Raw genomic sequence first — 20,164 nt, forward strand, 5'->3', positions numbered from 1 at the left:
TGTGGGAGTTAGGTGTTCAGACACATATACGGGTGTTCGGTTTCCGCTGAGGCCCAGGTGTACGGAAGACAGCTTATCTTTAGGATTTTTCCTATTATACTTAATAACAGCCGCGATCACCTCATCACGCTGTCGGGCACTTCGCAGCTTCACAATAACAGAGCGAGGGCGCTCATTCTTACTTAGCTTTGAAACACGAGTGACATGTAGAATATCTTCACTGATTATCGGGTTATCAACAGTTTTTGTGAGCTGAATCACTATATTGGACAGGTTCTCCGATCTTTGTTCAGGTATACCGTTAAGTTCTATATTATTTTCTCTCATGTTTTGTTCTGCAGCATTCAACCTATGAGATAGGTCTGTAACAGCCTGTTGCAAGGCAGAGTTTTCTTTTTTCAATTCCTCCACAACATTGAACTTTGTATCCAAGCCTTTTTTAAAGTCCTCGTAGATATTATTCATAAATGTTAACGAATCTTCGAAGTCGCGTATTTGCTTAGATATACCTTTCAATCTCTCGTCTATTAATTCTCGAATGCTAGATTGTATCTCCTGTCTAATAAGTAGTCGCAAGTCATCTCTAGATACAGCCAATGACTCGGTAGCGCATGGCTGGTGTTGCGATGCGCTCTTTGTTCGTTGCGTTACAAATTCACTAGCAGATTCCTTACGCTCCACTTTGGAGTTACTCGAAGCGGACGCAGTAGTATACGGTAACGTACTATCATTTTCGATACTCTGCACTGCACGTAGTGGGGTATTGCTATTATCTGATTTCGGGCGCTTGTTGCGGCAATCATCACAAATCCACGCTTTTTTATGCTCTTTAGTCATTAATTTATAACGAGCCGTACTCACATTTGCACATAAAAGATCATAGAAATTCATACACGTAGAACATTGCATATAACCACTTTTATCCTTTATAATATTAGGACAAGCTGCACAGATTTTAGTTGCTCCTGTTTGTTCAACTTTAGAAGCCATATTCGCAGGGTAGAATCGGAAGTGTAACTCAATAGATAGCGGCCGCTCAGCGCGGGGCTGTGTCCAAAAGGTCGTAAGCGCCGTGCAAATTGCGGCGCTTACGCGTTTTCTTCACAAGCCTCGCTCTTCAAATAATTTATCACTTGTTGATTATTAATTTTGTAAAAATCATACCTTTCCGATGTTTATTGATAGTGTTCTTCTCACAGCTGATTATCACTGATTCTATAACTATAATATTGATTTGAAATTGACCGCAAACAGCAAATATTAAGTAGATTTAATTATTATTTTTGCGAGACTGCGCCTGTGCGTCGTCGTCGAAACGGCCGACGTATGCCTTAGAAAAAGATAAAGATATATTGCATGTAAACCTTGATTTCAGGGCACATTTCTCGCGAGCCGAATTTGTGACGGAATTAAGTGATTATTGCAATAAAATAAAAGTTGAAAGAATATGTATAATAAAAAATGAAAGAAATGAAGAATTTATAAAAAGTATATGCAATGAAATAAAAAATAAGCAAAAATGGAAGGGTCCACAAATATGTATTTTAAGAGGTGTACGTAGAATCGATAATAACGAGGAAAAAACTATTATATTAAAAGACTTTCATCTTCTTCCTACAAATGCACACGCTGGCGTGCGTAGGATGACTAATAATATTAAAAGAAAATACTACTGGTCAGGAATAGAAAGCGACGTCAAAAAACTTATAAAAAATTGTGACAAATGTCAAAGAATGAAACATTCCAGGTATACTAAAGAACCTATGTGCATAACAACTACTGCTACATATGCTTTTCAAAGGATTTATTTAGATTTAGTAGGACCACTGTTAAAAGATCATGACGAAAATTGCTATATACTTACACTTCAATGTGACCTTAGCAAGTTTATAGAAGCGTATGCAATAAAAAGTAAGGATAGTACAGTCGTAGCTAGGGCATTAGTAGATAACTTTATTTTAAGATACGGTGTGCCAGAATCTATAGTTTCCGATAGAGGATCAGAATTTATCTCATCAACCATGGAACAAGTTTGCCAAATTCTCGAAATAAACAAGTTATCTTCTACCGCATATCATCATGAATCTATTGGCTCTCTTGAAAACAATCATAAACATTTAGGAGCATTCTTACGTACCCAATGCGAAAACAAACCAGATACGTGGAGTTATTGGATCCCTTATTGGTGTTTTAGTTATAATAATACTGTTCATACTGAGTCAAAATATACTCCATTTGAACTTGTTTTCGGCCGAGCTTGTAAATTACCTAACAATTTGACAGATAATGTAGAACCATTATATAACCCAGATAATTACGCTTTAGAACTTAAGTATAAACTTCAAGTAGCTCATAAGGATGCCCATGATAATTTAGTGTTAAGCAAAATTAAACGAAAAAGTAATTTTGATAAAAATATTAACCCTATAGTTTATAAGAAAAATGATTATTTACTGGTTAAAAATGAAACTGGAACAAAACTTGATGCTTTGTATAATGGTCCATATTTGGTTATTGAGGATATTGAACCTAATGTCAAAATTCTAAAGAATGATAAAATTGATACTGTACACAAAAATCGCACCAAACCATATTTTATGTAATCTCTTAATTCTAAGCTCTATATAACCTCATGCTATTAATGTATCCTATATACTTATGACTATCATAATTATTATACATATTATTACCAAAAAAAATGTAATCATAGATTAATTTTTTTTTTGTTATTACCGGGAAGGTGTGGTGATGTATTCTATGTCTATCCTTTATGTATCAATAAACGCCAGTCTAAGCCTAACGCGTGTCTTATTCAACCGCCTCCTTAGCTCCAACCTTATAGTGCTGTACAAAAAAACTATACAGCGCTGGTAATTCTGCACAATAAGTAATTCTGTAATTAATATACAATACTATTTTACAATTCTTTGTCAATAGCCGTAATAAATTATTAGTCTACCACCACACAAAGGCTCAGTAAGTAGGTACATATGGGGAAGAAAATGGTAAAAAAAGAAATATTTCAGATTTTTGCTTTAAATCAAATAAATTATTTTATAATAACTTTTATTGCTATTGTTGCCTTAAATTTTGGGGGTTTTTAACGTTGGTTAGGTAATATAGGGCCCGGACAAAACACTGCGTTGCGACGTCGCGTCTTGGAAATGTCTCCGTCCCACTCCCAAGTGTTCAATGGGAGAGAGCGAGAGAGTGGAACGAGACGACATCGCAACGCAGTGTTGTGATCTCGTTCATAAACATGTTGTACAACACAGTGTTGTTGAGTGTACTAATGCCCCAAAGCGCAGTCAAGGAGACCTGATGAAGGCCAATGACCTCGCAATAAGAGTAGCAAAACACTGGAGGAAGTTAGCTTAGCGCATTTACACGATAGAAGAAGAAGAACATGTGGTACGTACACAGTTGCGCGAGTATGACGGCGGCGTACTTGTGCGCGCGCGGGGGGCGGCGCGCCGCCAGCTCCTCCAGCAGCTCCAGCGCGGCCCGCGCGCCCCCCGCGCCGCCCCCCGCGCCCCCCGCCAGGTGCCGCAGGTACTCCAGCGCCTCCGACGTGATGAGCGGCGCCTCCAGGTAGATCTACAAAGTCAAGTTTTATTTTATATACATTTTCGGTACAATTCAAAGATTACTTGTGTTGGTGTTGTTGTTGAAGGTGCTTGTAGGAATAGCTGTACGGAACACCGTACATGGTTAAGTAATAATTAAAAATACCTATCTAATTATTTCTGCAACATCATCAGTTCGCGCGTCAACTTACTTATTATTATAATTTACTTTAGTTCACGTTTGTATCGGAATCACGGTTGACGCGTACTCATTATCATTTAGCTATAATCTATCATTAGCATAGTCTTTCGTTAAATAAATATTTCTCTTCTATTAAGGGTCGGCAATAGGCAATCGAGGGTTGGCATTGTCATAGAATTATGTAGTAAATGATGCTCTACAGCCTTGAAAAAAATCACACAGGTAGCCGAAGAGTCTAGCTAGGTGCTGAATCATTCGAATTTAAGTAAATGCTTATGGATAACTGTAAATTAATTACGAAAAACCAGTAAATCACACTCCCGTATTGTAACAACTGTGTCGTAATTATCAAGAATTTTCATTTATTTATTTATTTATTATAAAAACAATAATGCTTAACAGCTATGGCCAACACGCGATTATTGCTAGGTAGTACAACAATTATGTATTTACAAAATAGAATCTAGCATTCAACAAATACAATTAAAATTATACAAAAAGAAACATAAAATACAACATTTAAAAAAAACGGAATTAAAAATCTATATAAATTGAGATCATTTTAAACAATAAATAACATATATCTTAGGAACTAAGTACAACTTTACATAGCCTAATGAGAGCAGGTAATGTAGTGTGATGTATGTCGGCATCCTGACATCGCTCTAAAAAGTTATTAATATAACAAATAGCCCTGACAGTGGGAGCATTCTGTCCACGTACTGTGGTGACCTCAACTACTGGTGCAAGGGCAGGCGGGCGCGCGCAGGCGGCGCGGCGCGGGCGGCCCCCGCGCGTCGGCGCCCACAGCCCCACGCCGCTCAGCGCCGCCGGGTTGTCCACGCCGCCCCGCAGCAGGCGCAGGTAGTGCACCACGGTATGCACCGCTCGACGCACTTCCAGTGTCTCCATACCTACCATGCCTATTACAAATAGAGACGGATATAGAAAAGGATAGTATCCGTAGACCCTCCTAAATAGATATCTGGCAAACTTACGCTGCAAACGCTCCATCATGACAATATACTTAGCCTCGTAGGGGCCCCATGTAATTGCGTCAAATTCTAGTTTACTTCGGACAAACGAATTATATAGGACCATGGCAACTCTAGTGTCGCTAAAATGAGATGCAGTGCGCATGACGTAACCTAGACTCTTGTTAGCACTCTTACAACACGCCAGAATTTGGTTTCTAAATGAAAGTTGCGGATCCAACAAGACACCCAAGTCGCGTATCTCTTCTACTCTCTGGATAGGACAACCAAGTAACGTATAAGACTGCTCAACAAGGCTTTGCAGTCTGCCAAAAGTCATCACCATACACTTGTCCACATTGAAATTCATATCGTTTAGTTCGCTCCAATGGCCAATAGCGTCGATGTCTTGCTGTAGTGATTCACAATCGACAGTGCTTTTAATAGATGTGTAGATCTTTAAATCATCAGCGTACATCAGGCATTTACATACCTGGAGCACTTTGGGAAGGTCATTGACCATCAGAGCGAACAGAGTTGGCCCGATGGTGCTGCCCTGACTGACACCAGAACGAGTGTGGTAGTCGTCAGAGCAGTAAGGTCCCAATTTAACATATTGCCTACGATTAGCCAGGTAACTAGCAATAAATTTGAGCAGACCTGTGTCAAATCCGAAACTAGCCAATTTAATTAAAAGTAAATCATTGTTGACTACATCAAACGCCTTTCGAAAATCAAAGAATGCGGTATCCACCTGATAGCCTGCGTCCATTTCGCTCAGTGTAGAGTCAACAAAACAAATATGGTTCGTGGTTGCTGATCGTCCGACACGAAAACCATGCTGAGAGTCATCTAGGTATGGTTCTATCTGACGTGTTATTTGTTTATTAAGAATGTGCTCAAATAATTTTGCAAACACAGACAAAACAGCAATGGGCCGATGCTCTGGCACATTTATTGATGAACTCTTCGGAACAGGTGTAACCCGTGATAGCTTCCAGGCAGTTGGATACTCACAACTTTGGACAGCGAGGTTATACAAATGTAAAAGGGGCTTAATTAATGCATGAATGCAGTCCTTTACCAGAAATGTGGGCACAGCATCAGGCCCTGGAGCAGCAGCAGTATTGAAACCACGCACGCTGTCCCGTATGTCCTTCTCGGTAATAGTGCTAATACTGACCGTGAGAGGAGCAGCGGTGGCGGCGGCAGCGCTCGCCGCGGCGTCCGCGTCCAGCCGCGGGACCCGCGCCACGAACACCGAGCTGAAGTAGTCGGCGAACGCGTCCGCCGCCTCCTGCCCGCTTACCGTAACCCCGTTGTAGGTAAACTCAGCGTTAGTTTTACTGTCTTTCTTAAGACCTTTAACATATTTCCAGAAAGTCGAGGGATCGATACATATGTTGCGTTCGATTCCTTCTAAATATGTCTTATGAGCTTTACTTATGAGTTCCTTGATATGAGAGCGGTAATATTTATAAACTTCAAGATTGAAACTTAGCCCAAATAACTTAAATTTTTTGAGATGGAAATATTTTATTTTTAATTTAGATTTAATTTCTGCATCAAACCAAGGTGGATATTGCCTTTTTGGAGAGCTTACATTGGGACATTCGTTACGGTCGGGGACATGCTTGCCAAGAATGTGATTCAACTTAGAATAGAACAAATCAACAGATAAGTCCACAGACGTAGAGCTAATAACGTCTGTCCAGTCAGCATGAGCTAATGATGTGTAAAGGCTACCGAAATCAGCTTTTGAGAAGTTCCATTGTGGCGCTACAGTTCTACGTTGTTCACCTATATATGGTGTATTCGTAGGTGATGAAACAGACTTGGTGCGGGGGACGCTATATGTTACTTCCAGCGGTGGGTGGTACCGGTCCTCCGGAACCAAGGGATCTATATCACCGGATACTGCAATGTGCTCTGTACTAACATTAGTAAGAACGAGGTCCAGGATGCCGCCATATACATTTTTTATTTCGTTATGTTGCCTAAATTTACAAAATTCAATGAAATTATCAACTTCTTTTTTAACATTTGAACTACAAGAATTAAGATTAAAATCACCGAGAACTATAATATCTAAGTTTGAAAATTTACATACCATATTTTCTAAACAAGTTATCACATTTAAATATTGTACATCATTATAATTAGGAGGTAAATAAACAACACAAACAATGAACTTAATGTTCTTATGGCAGACGGTAGCTATCAATACTTCTTTGTCATCCGATAGCCCGTCGATGTCGGTTACATTAGTTATTGAGTACTTGTCAGTGGCGGCGATCAACACGCCTCCCCAGCCAACATCTCCAGTTCGATCCTTACGAAGTACTTTGTACTGGGGTGGGAACAGTTCAGAGTTAGCAACAGAACTCGTAAGAAAAGTTTCCGTGAGAACAATAAAATCACAGTCAGCCGCTGATACATTGTCATACAACTTTAACGCCTTGCTTCTTAGACCTCTAACATTTTGATACAAAAAAGAGATTTTCTTGTGTCTAGTTCTCATTTTCGACGATTTTCCGACGAAAATTCTGCCGCCAGGGTTTTACACAAATTCCCGCTGCCCAGTTTTCAGATGCTGCAACTTGAGCAACATGCCTGTCTGGCACCGCTAGTTTAAAAGAAGCGTACTCACCTCGGGCATTGAGGGTTTCCACGGTACATACCGCCCCATTGCATATGATATCCAAATGCGCTTGTACCTGCTCAGCGGTAGTACCTTTACACACATAGAACAGGTGCATATAGCGGAATCTCTCAGCAGGTTGAAGCCCGGTCACACCCACGACGGCAGTTCCATGAATGATACTTGAGTTCTTATTAGTACTACGCCTGGGAGCGCCCTTCTTTTTAACCTCAATCCAGCCCTCTTCATCTTCATGCACTGGAGAGATTTTCTCAAGCTGGACTTGTGGTAGTTCAGCAGGTCGGGGAGCAGGCTTTTCAGTAGACCCATCGCCTTCTCCGGGAACCTCTCGAGCAACGACTGTCTTCTGCGGCTGTACAGACACCGAAGCCGCCTCTAGGCCACTTGGCACTGGGGCTAATTGAGCTCCTTTCAGTTTGCTTTTTTTTATAGCACCAGTGTTCTTCTGAGCTACTTTCCTTTGTGCTAGTTGACCTTCTGAAGGTCTTTCGGATTTTTCGTTGGTGTTAGTGCTCTTCGAAGTCAGTAGCTCGTTACTAAGCTTTTCCACCTTGGCTTCAAGCGCTTGTACCTTATTCTTGAGTACAGTCAATTCAGCTGTGACAGGGCGTACAACTAAGTTCTCTACTATGTTGCCTATCACAGACGCAAAGCGCTCATCAATAAGTCGCGAGAATTCATCCTGTATAATTCCACGGAAACCATCCATACAGTGCGTGTCTTCGGATAGAGATTGACAACATGCGTTAGAGGTTTCAGACAAAACATTGTCAACAACAGCGTAACTTTCATCGTTATTAAACTTGCTACCAGGTCGACGTATAGTGATGTTTTGAATGTCATCATGCATTAATAGCTGTTGTTCATCCAAATCCGCTAGCCGAGTGCGGACTGGCGTCTCTGTGTTGTCCTTCCTTGGTCGTTTAGACTCACACGCAGGACACTTCCACTGCTTTTTCCCACCATTACAGGGATGGTAGAAGGAGTTAAAACGCTGCTCAGATACTCCTGCACATATAAGGTCCAACTTACTTTCGCAAATACAGCATGACATAAATTGTTTACCACATATTTCTTGGAAACATCCTGTACATTTAATTTTCTCCATTTCGTCCAAATTTTATCGATCTATTTTAAAACGTGTAGTGACACCTATCGGCAGGCAGCAGAACTTGTTGAAGGACGCAAAACTCCGGTTGAAGGACACAAAACTCCGGTTCGTCGCGCTTCCAATTAGTTTGTGCTACTTCCGGAAGATGGCGCTGCCAAATGCCTCCAAGTGACGCTTAATTTTGAATTTGAAAAAATAACGTTCTCAATATCACTGTTTCGCAGAAAGTTAAAAAGAACACTCACTATGTCTGTTATTAAATGTTAAAGTACTTACAGAATCAGATAAACACTTTAAAATCACCGATCCAATCCAAAATCACTTTGATATCACTGTAAATTATCCACTTTATTTACCCAAATGTTTTTCGTGATTTTACGTGAACCACTTAATTTAACACGATGATAACATTTGTGCGCGTGAATTGTCCACAGATCTACACAATAATTATGAATTTGTCGTATTTAACTCAAATTTACGAATTTTAAATAATTATTTTAAAAAGGGTCAACTACGCAGAGCGCGTCCCGCCTAAAAAAAAAAGGTATTCAGGTTAATATGTAAAAAAAGGTAAAAAGGTTCATATGATTCTTATCAAATTATAAAGATAAATGCTTGGACTAGGCGCTAAATACCTTGTTTTTTAATAAACACACACCTATTTTGTGTAAATTAATCCCAAACTTGAGCAATTTTTTTCCCTCAAATCTTCATACAAATATCTATGGCGGCTTTCTGTGTTATAAAATCATAAACACAAGCGACGTTTGACTCAGTCGGCCGGTGGCCTCCAAAGAAGGGTCACGTCGGTTTAGGCGGCACTGACAGCTCGCGATCTAATTGTGTACAGACACAAAATCACTGCACATTGGTTGTCATTGCACTTTTTCAACTTTTATGACACCAACATAATTTGATTTGAAATTGAGGAAGCATAATTCTTATACTATATTCAATAAATTAAATGATAATGTTTTTTATCAGTTAAGTCCATGGTACTTCTTGATTAAATTATAATTATTAATTCCTAACTAAAACTAACTAATATAAAATTAAAATTAAACTAAAAAGAAGATGCTGGCCAGATCGCTGCCACTGTCGGGTAGGGTACCCAAGACGCTGGCCGCGTTACCCCGCTATATAGCGATGCTTAGCCTTTGTGATAGGTAAGTGCCAGCCCTAGGGTCCCTTGAGACTTCTATTAGTCTGCTGCTGATGTCTTTAAAAAGCTGACGTGCCTCCGGTCCCCACGGCCCTGGGATGAGGAGCAGGAATATAGTGAATGGATCTAAGTGATGACAATACGTAGGAAGATTAGGTTAGGATTCAAAAACACAGTCTCATGGTGCTGGTTGAGGCACGGTCTCGTGAGGATCTGATGAGGGCAGTAACACGGAGGTGACTGAATTTTATTTCAAAGATTTAATATCTAAAAGCATCGAGTTTGGGCGCGGTGGTAGCTCAGTCGGGTAAGCGCCCGCTTCTCACGCAAGAGATGCGGGTTCGAATCACGGCGCTGACATGTACCAATGAGTTCTTTTAACTTAAGTACAATGTATACCATCGCTCTAACGGTGAAGGAAAACATCGTGAGGAAACCTGCATATCTAGATTTAGCACATCTAGATATGTGAACCCACCAACCCGCAGTGGACCAGCGTGGTGGGAAATGGTTCAAGCTTAGGAAGGCAGTTTAGACCTTGGGGATATGCACAAAGGTTCCACTCGAGAGAGCCAGGTGCAGGTACTTACACCCCCACAGAGAATAGAATAGAATCGAGTTTGGGCTATTAAGTATGTTTTTCAAAGAGAGAGAGAAAGATATTTTAGGTTTCCTCTGGATTAGTTAGGTTTACTGGGTTTACTAAATTCATTCGTAACGTAAAATTGTTAAGACGGAATTTCTTCTATAGACAGTAGCCACTAATAAAAACAACGATATATGGCGTGATTTGCAAAAGTACCTATCTAGTCAACCTGCCACGGGGTGACTTCGGTGGGTAACTCAGAATAATACTAGGGATATGTTATTGCATCAATAATAAAAAAATCAAGAAAATATTCAAAGTTTCCATCCTCTCTTTTCACGCACACAAATCACAAACTCATGCCTTGTTCTAGGAGCAGGGTCTACCCTGGTGCATTTCCATGACCACTTTTCATTAGCGTCCCACCGGTTTCGATGCTCAGCGGAATAGCACCATTAACCATTATTATTCTGAGATATCATCACTTCTTATTCTGAGTTACCCAACATAAAATCACGCCATCTATTGAAATCATTTTTTAAATTAGGATTTGTCTATGGTGTGGTCCACTAATTTAAGGGTAAAAGCCAAATAATTATATTTTATCCTTTTTTTATACCTATTATATTAAAAGACCTATTCAACGATACCCTACCTACACCATCAAAATAACCGAAAAAAATATCAGCCCCAACTTACTTGTATGGGAGAGGGAGTACCCCATTTTTTTTTGGGTACTCCTCATATCTATGCGAAATATCAGCTTGATATCTTTACCCGTTTCTGAGAAAAAGGGCAGTGACAGACAGTCAGTCAGACAGACGGACAAAAAAGAGATCTTATAACGGTTGCTTTTTTCCTTTTGAGGTACGAAACTCTAAAAATACGAAAAAATATTATTCTGCCACCAAAAAATATACTTACAAACATAAATACATACAATCAAAAAACATTACTCTCCTCCTTCGGCAGTCGGGTTAAAACAAGTGAGACTGATTCTGAACTTTTGTTCTACGAGTTTTAAAAATTAACCAAAAAAAACCTTTATCATAGAAACTTTGTTGACACGTGACTTTTTACCATGGAAAACGAATTTCTGCAAAACTCGTAGAACTAAAGTTGTTCAGAATGACCCCTTGAGTCATCCCCTTTCGGCTTAGTATACCCTTAGTATAACTTATTATCTACACTTTAATACCTGTAGTTACCTTTCTACAAGTAAATACCACATTTGTTTAGAAATCTAATCGGGTTCCGAGTATGGAGAAAAGTGGCACCCCTATTATTTTCTACTCTTTCCTGGTGCTTACCAGTGTAATTAAAAATTAAACTTACCCTCAAATCACTACTTGAAAATAATTGTCAATAAAGTTGGCGAGTAAAAGTTTATCGACCCACTGTGCAAACTTACATGTGTGCGTGTCACTGCGTGTGCTGTGTGAAGAGCATTGAAAACCCAAATTTGGCGGGGCACGTCACATGTGCAGGCCCTTAACATCATCTTATCAATTATCATCCTCACTATAAATCAGTTAGAAACCCCAACAATACCAACCGATAACGCGATTGTCCTGAGAGCCGTGGAATACCTCTCCATCCTTTGCACCTCATGCCATGTTGCCCCCTTGTTGCTACGTCACTGTTATGTGCTAGTGACTGTTTTGGGGGGCCCATTTACTGTGTGTGCGAGTCACCCCCTGCCATTTTATCCGTGTGTGAAACATATAGGTCAGGCAGAGGCCATAGTCCTTCCTCACCTCCATAGTCCCAGTTACCCAGTCCATTTAGCATCCCCTTCCATAACCCTGTATTAGTTTTCTCCATATCCTACAATAGTCCTGCACTAACCGGGCGTTTTCCTTGGGTTTACTTCTATAGTTTACACAGGGAAAATCGTCGGTTGGTGTCACATTTCATATAGATTAATGTTGTCAAACGGGCCTCTACGTGTTGGCTTCGGCCCCATGCACGCCTTCCAAATGCCCGGGACCCATAAAAGGGACATATAAAAGGTAGTTCCGTATTGGTCAGCATAATTATTACTGATTAATACGATGCATTATCAAATGTTTACGACTGTACGTGATAAACCGTACAAAAATTACTTTATGATAATGCCCCAGTTATGTTCCTGTGCCCTTTTATATGAAACTCATATTGTAATGTTGTTAGTGTTACCTTCTTGAGTATCTGTTCGCGGTGCGGGTCGAGCGCGGGGTCGGGCAGGTCGTACAGCGTGGCCAGCGAGCACAGCAGCCGGCCGTAGTGTCCCCCCGCGCCCCCGCCGCCGGCCCCCGCGCCCCCCGCGCCGCGGCTGAACCCCTGCAGCAGCGCGTACTCCTCGTACAGCCAGGCCTGCGCCAGCGGCAGGCGCTGCGCCGGCGCCTCCGCCACGTGCTGCAGCAGCAGGTCCCGCGCCAGCACCCCGTGCCGCGCGGCCAGCGCCACCAGCAGCCGCCGCCGCGCCGCGCCGCCCGCCCGCGCCGCCAGCACCCGCCCCGCCGCGCCCGCCGCCGCCGCCGCGCGCGCCGCCCCACCCAGCGGCGCCGTCAGCTCCGCCAGCTGCAGCAGCTTCACGCGCGCCTTCAGCCGCGGCACGCTGGGCGTGGGCGGCGCCGGCCCCGCGGCCCCCGCGCCCCCCGCCGCCACCGCCGCCGCCTCGGCGCGCAGGTGCTCGGCGCGCGCCTCCTCCAGCAGCCGCCCCTCCGCGCGCCCCGTCTCCTGCAGCTTGGCCACCGCGTTCTTCAGCGTCAGCTTCTCGTCCGGCGCGGGCAGGCGCGCCGCCAGCTCGGACAGCGAGGGCGCGGGCGCGGGCGCGGGGACGGGGGCGGGGACCGGCGCGGGCACGGGCGCCGGCACCATGGCGGGCGCAGGGACGGGCGCGGGGACGGGGGCGGGCACGGGGGCCGGGGGCTCCTCCTCGCCGGCCACGAGGCGCTGCAGCAGGCGCGCCAGCTGCAGGCGCTGCTCGGGCGAGCCGGCGTCGCGCACGGGCCGGTAGTCGCGCGCGAAGTGCTCGGGCATGGCGGCGGGCAGCGCGAGCAGCGAGCTGCTGACCAGCGCCACCACGCGCTCCACGTCGCCCAGCGCCTCCGCCAGCTGCTCGGCGGAGGCGGGGGGCGCGGGGGGCGCGGGGGCCTCGGGGGGCGGGGTGCTGCTGTCGCTGGACGCGCCGGGCGCCGGGGACTCCGCGCGCAGCCGCTTGGCCGCCTCGCCGCGCCCCTCACCTGCACAAATCACGTTACCGAATGTTGTGATTCCAATTATGTACTTAATGGAATCTCTAGATGGCAGAAGCTCTAGATGGAAAAGCTTCAGAGGGGACAATCTTGAAAACTTGGCCGAAACTAATGGTATTTCCATTGCATATAAGTTGCGATGGCAAGAACTGCATATCTAAAAGACAAAATCCTGCCAGTTATAACAATATCGTGTAGGTACTGACCGGCCCGGCGGCGCTTGTCCCGGCGGCGCGCGGGCGCGGCGGCCGCGGGGGGCGCCCCCGCCGCCTCCAGCAGCCGCGTGAAGGCGGGGAGACACCCCGCGCGCCCCGCGCCGCCGCCCCCGCCCCGCACCACGCCCGCCACGCTCGCGCGCAGGTGCTTGCGCACTGAGTTCACTTGGCTCTGCAACATTATGTGTGTACGGCGACTGTTAGATCATTGTAGCCTAATTAAGAACCTACTCGACATTCAACACTAAAAGTCGCATACATTTTGTATGATTTTGATTAAATGATGATGGGCACCAATGTATGGAAGCTGGGACCACCACCAATAGAAATGAGTGATACGTCGTTGAAAAGTTATTTTTTTGCAGAATATGAATAGGAAGCGCTGGTCCTGATTTACTGTACAATTAGAATAATCGTACCTTGAAAGTTTTTATATTTTATTTCTGTAATTTTAATGTTTTTGTTATTTTTTCACATTAATTTTTAATTTTTATAACAAAATTATCATCATTCATAATAATATTATTATTTGTTTATTTTTTCAGTAATCCACCCGTTGGTCTGATGATCTGCGGAAGGTAGCGGGAAGCCGCTGGATGCAGATGGCGGGTGACCGTTTGGGGTGGCGATCGTTGGGAGAGGCCTAAGTCCAACAGTGGACTATAGAAGGCTGAGAGAGAGAGATTTCAGTAAATAAAACCAGTTGAAAGTAATTTCTCCTATTTTAATAATACGTGTTTACGTGTATTACGTCCTAACTGTCATCATGAGAGAGAGTGCAATGCCATAGAAAAATACTTCTTTCCGAAGAATATATTTCGAATTGGACAACTTATACGGATTTGTCGTCATAATATTTTTTGCTCAGTTAAAAGAGCTATCAAATGATGTATGTCTCATCATTGTCATTTGGCTGAAGTGTGTGGTGTTGGTGATCAGGTTGGAAGGCGAGAAGTCAAGTCAAAGACATGCTTGATTGTTGGTGGTCGTTTATTGAATAACCAAAAACTGAATAAAAGTACTACAAGTATAACTTACTGACTAAGCATAACGTGACGGACATTACACGTGCAACCTAATAAAGGCATATTGCTATGTCGCAACACTACATGGCTAAGAACACTCGGGGTAATATTACTAACACGCTATGGATTATTTTGGTCTGAAATGAACTTTTTTTTTATTATTGATTTAACTATGACCAAAAAATAAATCGTTCACCGCTAGCACTGATTCTGATAGACACCTACACACATTCACAGATTTTTTTCACTTATAGTACCCCTCTTTTTTCGTCAGGGCTATATGATTATGTAATACTGTTACTTATAAATAAATTTCAGGACTGACCATTGAACTTGGCACCCATTTAGATCTCACTTCTTTTGTCGTTGAAGTCAACCTTCGGCATTTAGGTAAGTATAATAATATTGAACTCGGCTCTCATTTCCCATTTATATTTTTGATTGCAGTTTGTTAGAGAAGTGAAAGAGGCACACTTGTTACCTGCGACAGCGTGGGCGGCAGGTCCTGCAGCAGGGCGGCCAGCGCGCGGGCGGCGGGCGGCGCGTGGCGGGCGCGCGCGCGGGCCAGCCCGCACAGCGCCGCCGTGCACGCCATCAGGTTCACGGCGCTGATGTGTGCCGAGCTGTGGAACTTCACCAGCAGCTGGAAGATGTGTCTGTGTCGACACGTACAGTAAAACTATAAAATTATGAAAACGGAAGTGGATTCTAACTAATTGTTACAGACCGTACGTAATCGATATATTATATTTATTAAAGGACAAATCCGCTAAAAAGCCATACCCAAACGGTATTTTATTTTTAAAATGTATGTAAAAGTAAGTAAATAAGTGATGATCATAAAAAGTCTTAGCAAAATCGCACTCTTTGATGTCAGGACTTAATAGTTTGATTGTTGGTACCGTTATAATATAAAATCATCATGGTCAAACTCAACCATTTTAAAAAGTACAAAGACGGAAAGAGCCCCTTATCCGAACGAGTTTGTAAAAATTGACGTTCCTCATTTTTTTTAAATATTTTTTTTTTTTTAATCTTTATTTTAAGGGTTTGGTACACAAAGTGACCATGTCACCCTATTATAAACACATTACATATTTACTAATTAACTATTACAAACTTTCTCTTAAACGAATACCCGTAATTGCTAATTTATACAGTTCAATAGCCTCCCCCGACAAAGGGGAAGTCAGAGCACTATTGCATCCACCAAATTCCTTCAGGCTAGGGTACTTATACGTTATGTCTCTTCTTTGTGCCTCATTCCGGACACACTCCATCAATATGTGGTACACATCTTCTACCATGCCACACTCCATACAGTTAGGTGAGTGGGATTTTTTCATCAAAAAAGCAAATTTATTCAATGGAATGTGTCCGGAACGTAGCCTCATTGCTGTTACAATCAAACGTCTTGACAGATTAATGGAGTTACTATCGAACCACGGGTAACGAAGTGGGCTGCATTGAACCGTCTTATACCATATGCCTTTCTCTACCGATCTTCTATCGAAGTGCTCTTTCCATAACTTGTAGCATTCCTCTTTTAGTGTGTGTATATGATCTGAATACAGAGAGAGACAAGGCAATGGTAACCCATCAGACAATGCCTGTTTTGCTAATACGTCCACCTCTTCGTTACCCGTGATACCGACATGTGAAGGAATCCATTGGAGGACAATGTTTTTATTATTAAATCTCAGTTTCGCAATTGAGCTAATTATTATATAGGCTATCGGTATTCCTCGACAGATCGAGGTACACCGAGCCAAGTGTTGTAATGCACTCCTGGAGTCTGTTAATACAACAAACGAGTCGAAATCTATAGTTTCTATGTATGACAAACACTCCGAGATGGCTTGCAGTTCGGCATTCATTATTGATGTAGCGCAATCTATGCTAAATTTTACGCCAACTCTTATCTGAGGGTCCAGGAATGCACAACCGACATTGCTCCCTTCCTTCGATCCATCTGTGTACATCTTATAAAAACGTTCGTATTTAGTATGTAACATATAATTACACTTTTCCTTCATATATACAGATGAAAGTGCTCTTTTAGACTGATCTATGTCTTCAACCCTCAGTCTGATAATATCATTTAAATCAATATTTGTTACCCAAGTGTCTAAGGTATACATTTCTAGAACGGGACTTGAATATATTGTGGTTTCACTAAAGATGTTATTAAGTTGCACTAAGATAGGTATTTTCTTTGTTGCCCAATATCTATTTAAAGTTAAGTCCTTTAAAGTAGTTATTAATTGAATACACACATTATTACCAACAGATTTAGCTTTCAGCCAGAATTTACCTGCCAAGAAAAACCTTCTTAAATGTAAGGGTTGAAGGCACAGCTCACTCTCCATTACATGTATGGGCGTACTTTTAATGAATCCCCCAATGACTCTCATAGCCTGATTTTGTACTCTGACTAATTTATTTAAGTGACTATTGCAACTGGTATCATATAAAAAGCTGCTGTAATCTAGACGACTCCGAATAATGGAAATATAAAGGCGTCTTATGTGTTTAGGATGTATCCCCCAAGATGACCCTGACAAAACCTTCAGAACATTCAAAAATCTAAGAGTTTTTTGGTATACCTCATTAACATGTCTCCCCCACCTTAAGGAGGAATCCAGCCATAATCCTAAATATTTAACATTGTCAACCAAATCCAATGTTTGGCCATTAATTGTTAAATTAACATTATTTCTCCTAAAACCTCTACTAAACAGGCAAACTTTGGTCTTTCTATTTGAAATTTCTAATCCCATATCACGAATAAGACAGTTTAAAACATCTAAGGCAGTTTGCATTTCTAATATGGCTTGACCAACATGTTTACTTGTTATGTATAAAACGAAGTCATCTGCGTATTGAGAAATGCAAACGTTAACTATAGTTCTACAAATACTAATAGTTGCCACGTTGAACAGCAAAGGGGACATGGGGTCACCCTGGGCCAGCCCCCGGCTTGATCTTCGTGGGTGTCCCGGTTCAACACTTTGTATAGTTAACCATCTTTCAGATAAATAATTCCAAAGGTACTTGCATATAGTAGCTCCCACCCCTAAGCTGTCCAACGTTTGCAACATATTGGCTATACAAACATTATTATATGCATTGTCAATATCGACGAAACAACCCAATGTAATACTATTCTTAGAAAACCCTATTTGAATTCTAGTGATAAGTTGAGTTAAACTATCTAAACACGATTTAGCCTTTCTGAATCCAAAAGTATTATCTGAAAACATATGACCTTTTTCTAAATACCACTCGAGTCTATTTGTAATAATAGTATGGAATATTTTACAGGGGCACGATAATAGTGATATCGGTCGAATAGCGGGATTAGGGCTAGGAACATCTGTAGATTTCGGTATAGGGACAATATCGACTTTCCTCCATTGGCTAGGTACAAAACTGTTACTGAAAAAGGAATTAAACAAGGATAAAAGAACGGACTTACCAACGTCAGGTAGTTGCTTTATCATCGAAAATGAAATATTATCTAAGCCTGGGGCCGTGTCCTTACTCTTGATTGCCTTCTCTAGTTCCTGTACCGAAATCTGCGATGTCAACTGATCGTTGACAGAATTGAACAAAGGTGTAGTGTCTGTAACGTAGTCTGGGGCCAAGTTATGCAAAAGTATCTCAGTCTTTTCTTTATCGATGTATGTTCGAGGGGTTTTAAACCCCTTTAACCATTTCATACTACGCCACATTTCACTGGAGGAAGTTACACTATCGATTTTATCACAAAATGATTTCCATGATTTAATTTTAGCATTACGAATGAGCCGTTGCGCCACCGATATTTTTTGTTGTAGCACATTGTAATTATCAGGGGTAGGATTGCGTCTGAATTTGGATAGCGCAAGTCGCCTTTCAGCTACAGCTCTTGACAGTTCCGGGTTCCAGAATGGTTTAGGTTTGAAACCCTTTTGTTGGGGATTTTGACATACTTTAATGATCGGAATGGTTTTATCTGCAGCTTCATTTATGATTTGTATGAATCGGTCATATGCATCTTGGGGGTTTTCTGGAAAATGTGTATCGCTAATGGTCTCAGTAACATGGTCTCTATAGCTTTTCCAGTCAGCTAATTTATAGTTTCTTTTTTTTACGTTTTTGGGCCAATCCTCGTACTCTGTAACGATTTTTATTATTAGGTGGTCACTACCTAAGGATTCAGTTGTAGTCGCCCAATTAAATTTTATTGCTATATCAGCTGAGACCAGGGTAATGTCCGGTGCCGAGCTCTGTAACCTCCCGTTGACCAGCTTGAGTCTAGTCGGCGAGCCGTCGTTCAACGTAACATAATTATAATCCATAAATGAGTCATAAATTTGTACCCCTCTGGTATCTGACTTGTATGACCATGTTAAATGATGTCCGTTAAAGTCTCCGGCGATGATAGTTTTATAACGATATAAGGAAAATAATTGGTCCCAATCAGCTTGACTCGTGTGTACACTTGATGGACAGTAGATAGATACAATATTTTCTATATAATTGCAATTAAAACATTTTACGTGAATTATTTCAATTCCCGAATTATTCATGTGAATTGGTATCAGTTGGCATTTTATTGAATAATGCACAAGTATTGCTACGCCGCCATATGAATCAGTTCGGTCTTGACGAAAGATATTGTAGCCAGGGATTCGCAACCTGCTGTCCGGCTCTAGCCAAGTCTCACTTAAAATGGCTATATGAATCTTTTCTTGGGCAAGCAATTGGTCAAAAGTTATTGATTTGGGGCGTAAGCTTTGTGCATTCCACTGTAAAATATTTAATTTAGTCTTCCCCATTTTTTTTAAAGAAAAAAGATAATATTGGCCACTCTGCAATTAGTTTTAGAACACATGATAACAGCCAGTCGCACACTAATTTAATACACTTCGTAGTCTTGTTGCCCTTACTGTTCCGTTGAGAGAATATAATTTCCTTAAGTTTCGCAAGTAATTCACGAAATGTTTCACATTTTATCTGTTCTTCTACGGTATTTTCTCGTTGTTCTGGTAAAGTAGAACAACTTTCCGAATCTGTGAGCGTCCAGTTCATAAAGTAGTTGGGTTTGTTCTTACTTTTCTTAGTTTTTTTCGTTCGGTCTTTGGTTTGTTGATGGGCGCATGGTTGAGAAGCCCTGCCCTCGTTATCACTATCCGAGAGCGCGCGGCGCTGGTGGTGGGGGTCAGTCGGCCGGTCGCCGCCGCAGGTGACAAGGCTCTCGCTTATCGCATTATTGTAGGTATCGGGTATAGGAGTCGCCTCAGTAATTTGACTTAGAACTTGAGAGTATGTTCTTCTATCACTTTTGCCTCTTGATCCCATACTCGTGACGCCATCGGTATTATTTGTAATATAAGTATTTTCTTTAGGTATAGGCGGACTAGGCGGCACATATATT

General features: G+C 42.0%; 1 protein-coding gene across 1 annotated transcript in view; it reads right to left on the reverse strand.

Moving 5' to 3' along the window:
* Positions 1-20,164, reverse strand: part of LOC105396512 (symplekin) — a 44,912-nt gene that overhangs the window by 19,430 nt on the left and 5,318 nt on the right. Inside the window, exons 5-8 of the mRNA XM_048627297.1 lie at positions 15,224-15,398; positions 13,709-13,889; positions 12,442-13,490; positions 3,420-3,597 (exon numbers count right to left, since the gene is read on the reverse strand). Coding sequence (XP_048483254.1) covers positions 3,420-3,597; positions 12,442-13,490; positions 13,709-13,889; positions 15,224-15,398 — 1,583 coding nt within the window. The remainder of the gene's footprint in view (positions 1-3,419; positions 3,598-12,441; positions 13,491-13,708; positions 13,890-15,223; positions 15,399-20,164) is intronic.

The sequence above is a fragment of the Plutella xylostella genome, chromosome 18 (assembly GCF_932276165.1).
Source record: "Plutella xylostella chromosome 18, ilPluXylo3.1, whole genome shotgun sequence".
In the NCBI taxonomy this organism is placed as follows: domain Eukaryota; kingdom Metazoa; phylum Arthropoda; class Insecta; order Lepidoptera; family Plutellidae; genus Plutella; species Plutella xylostella.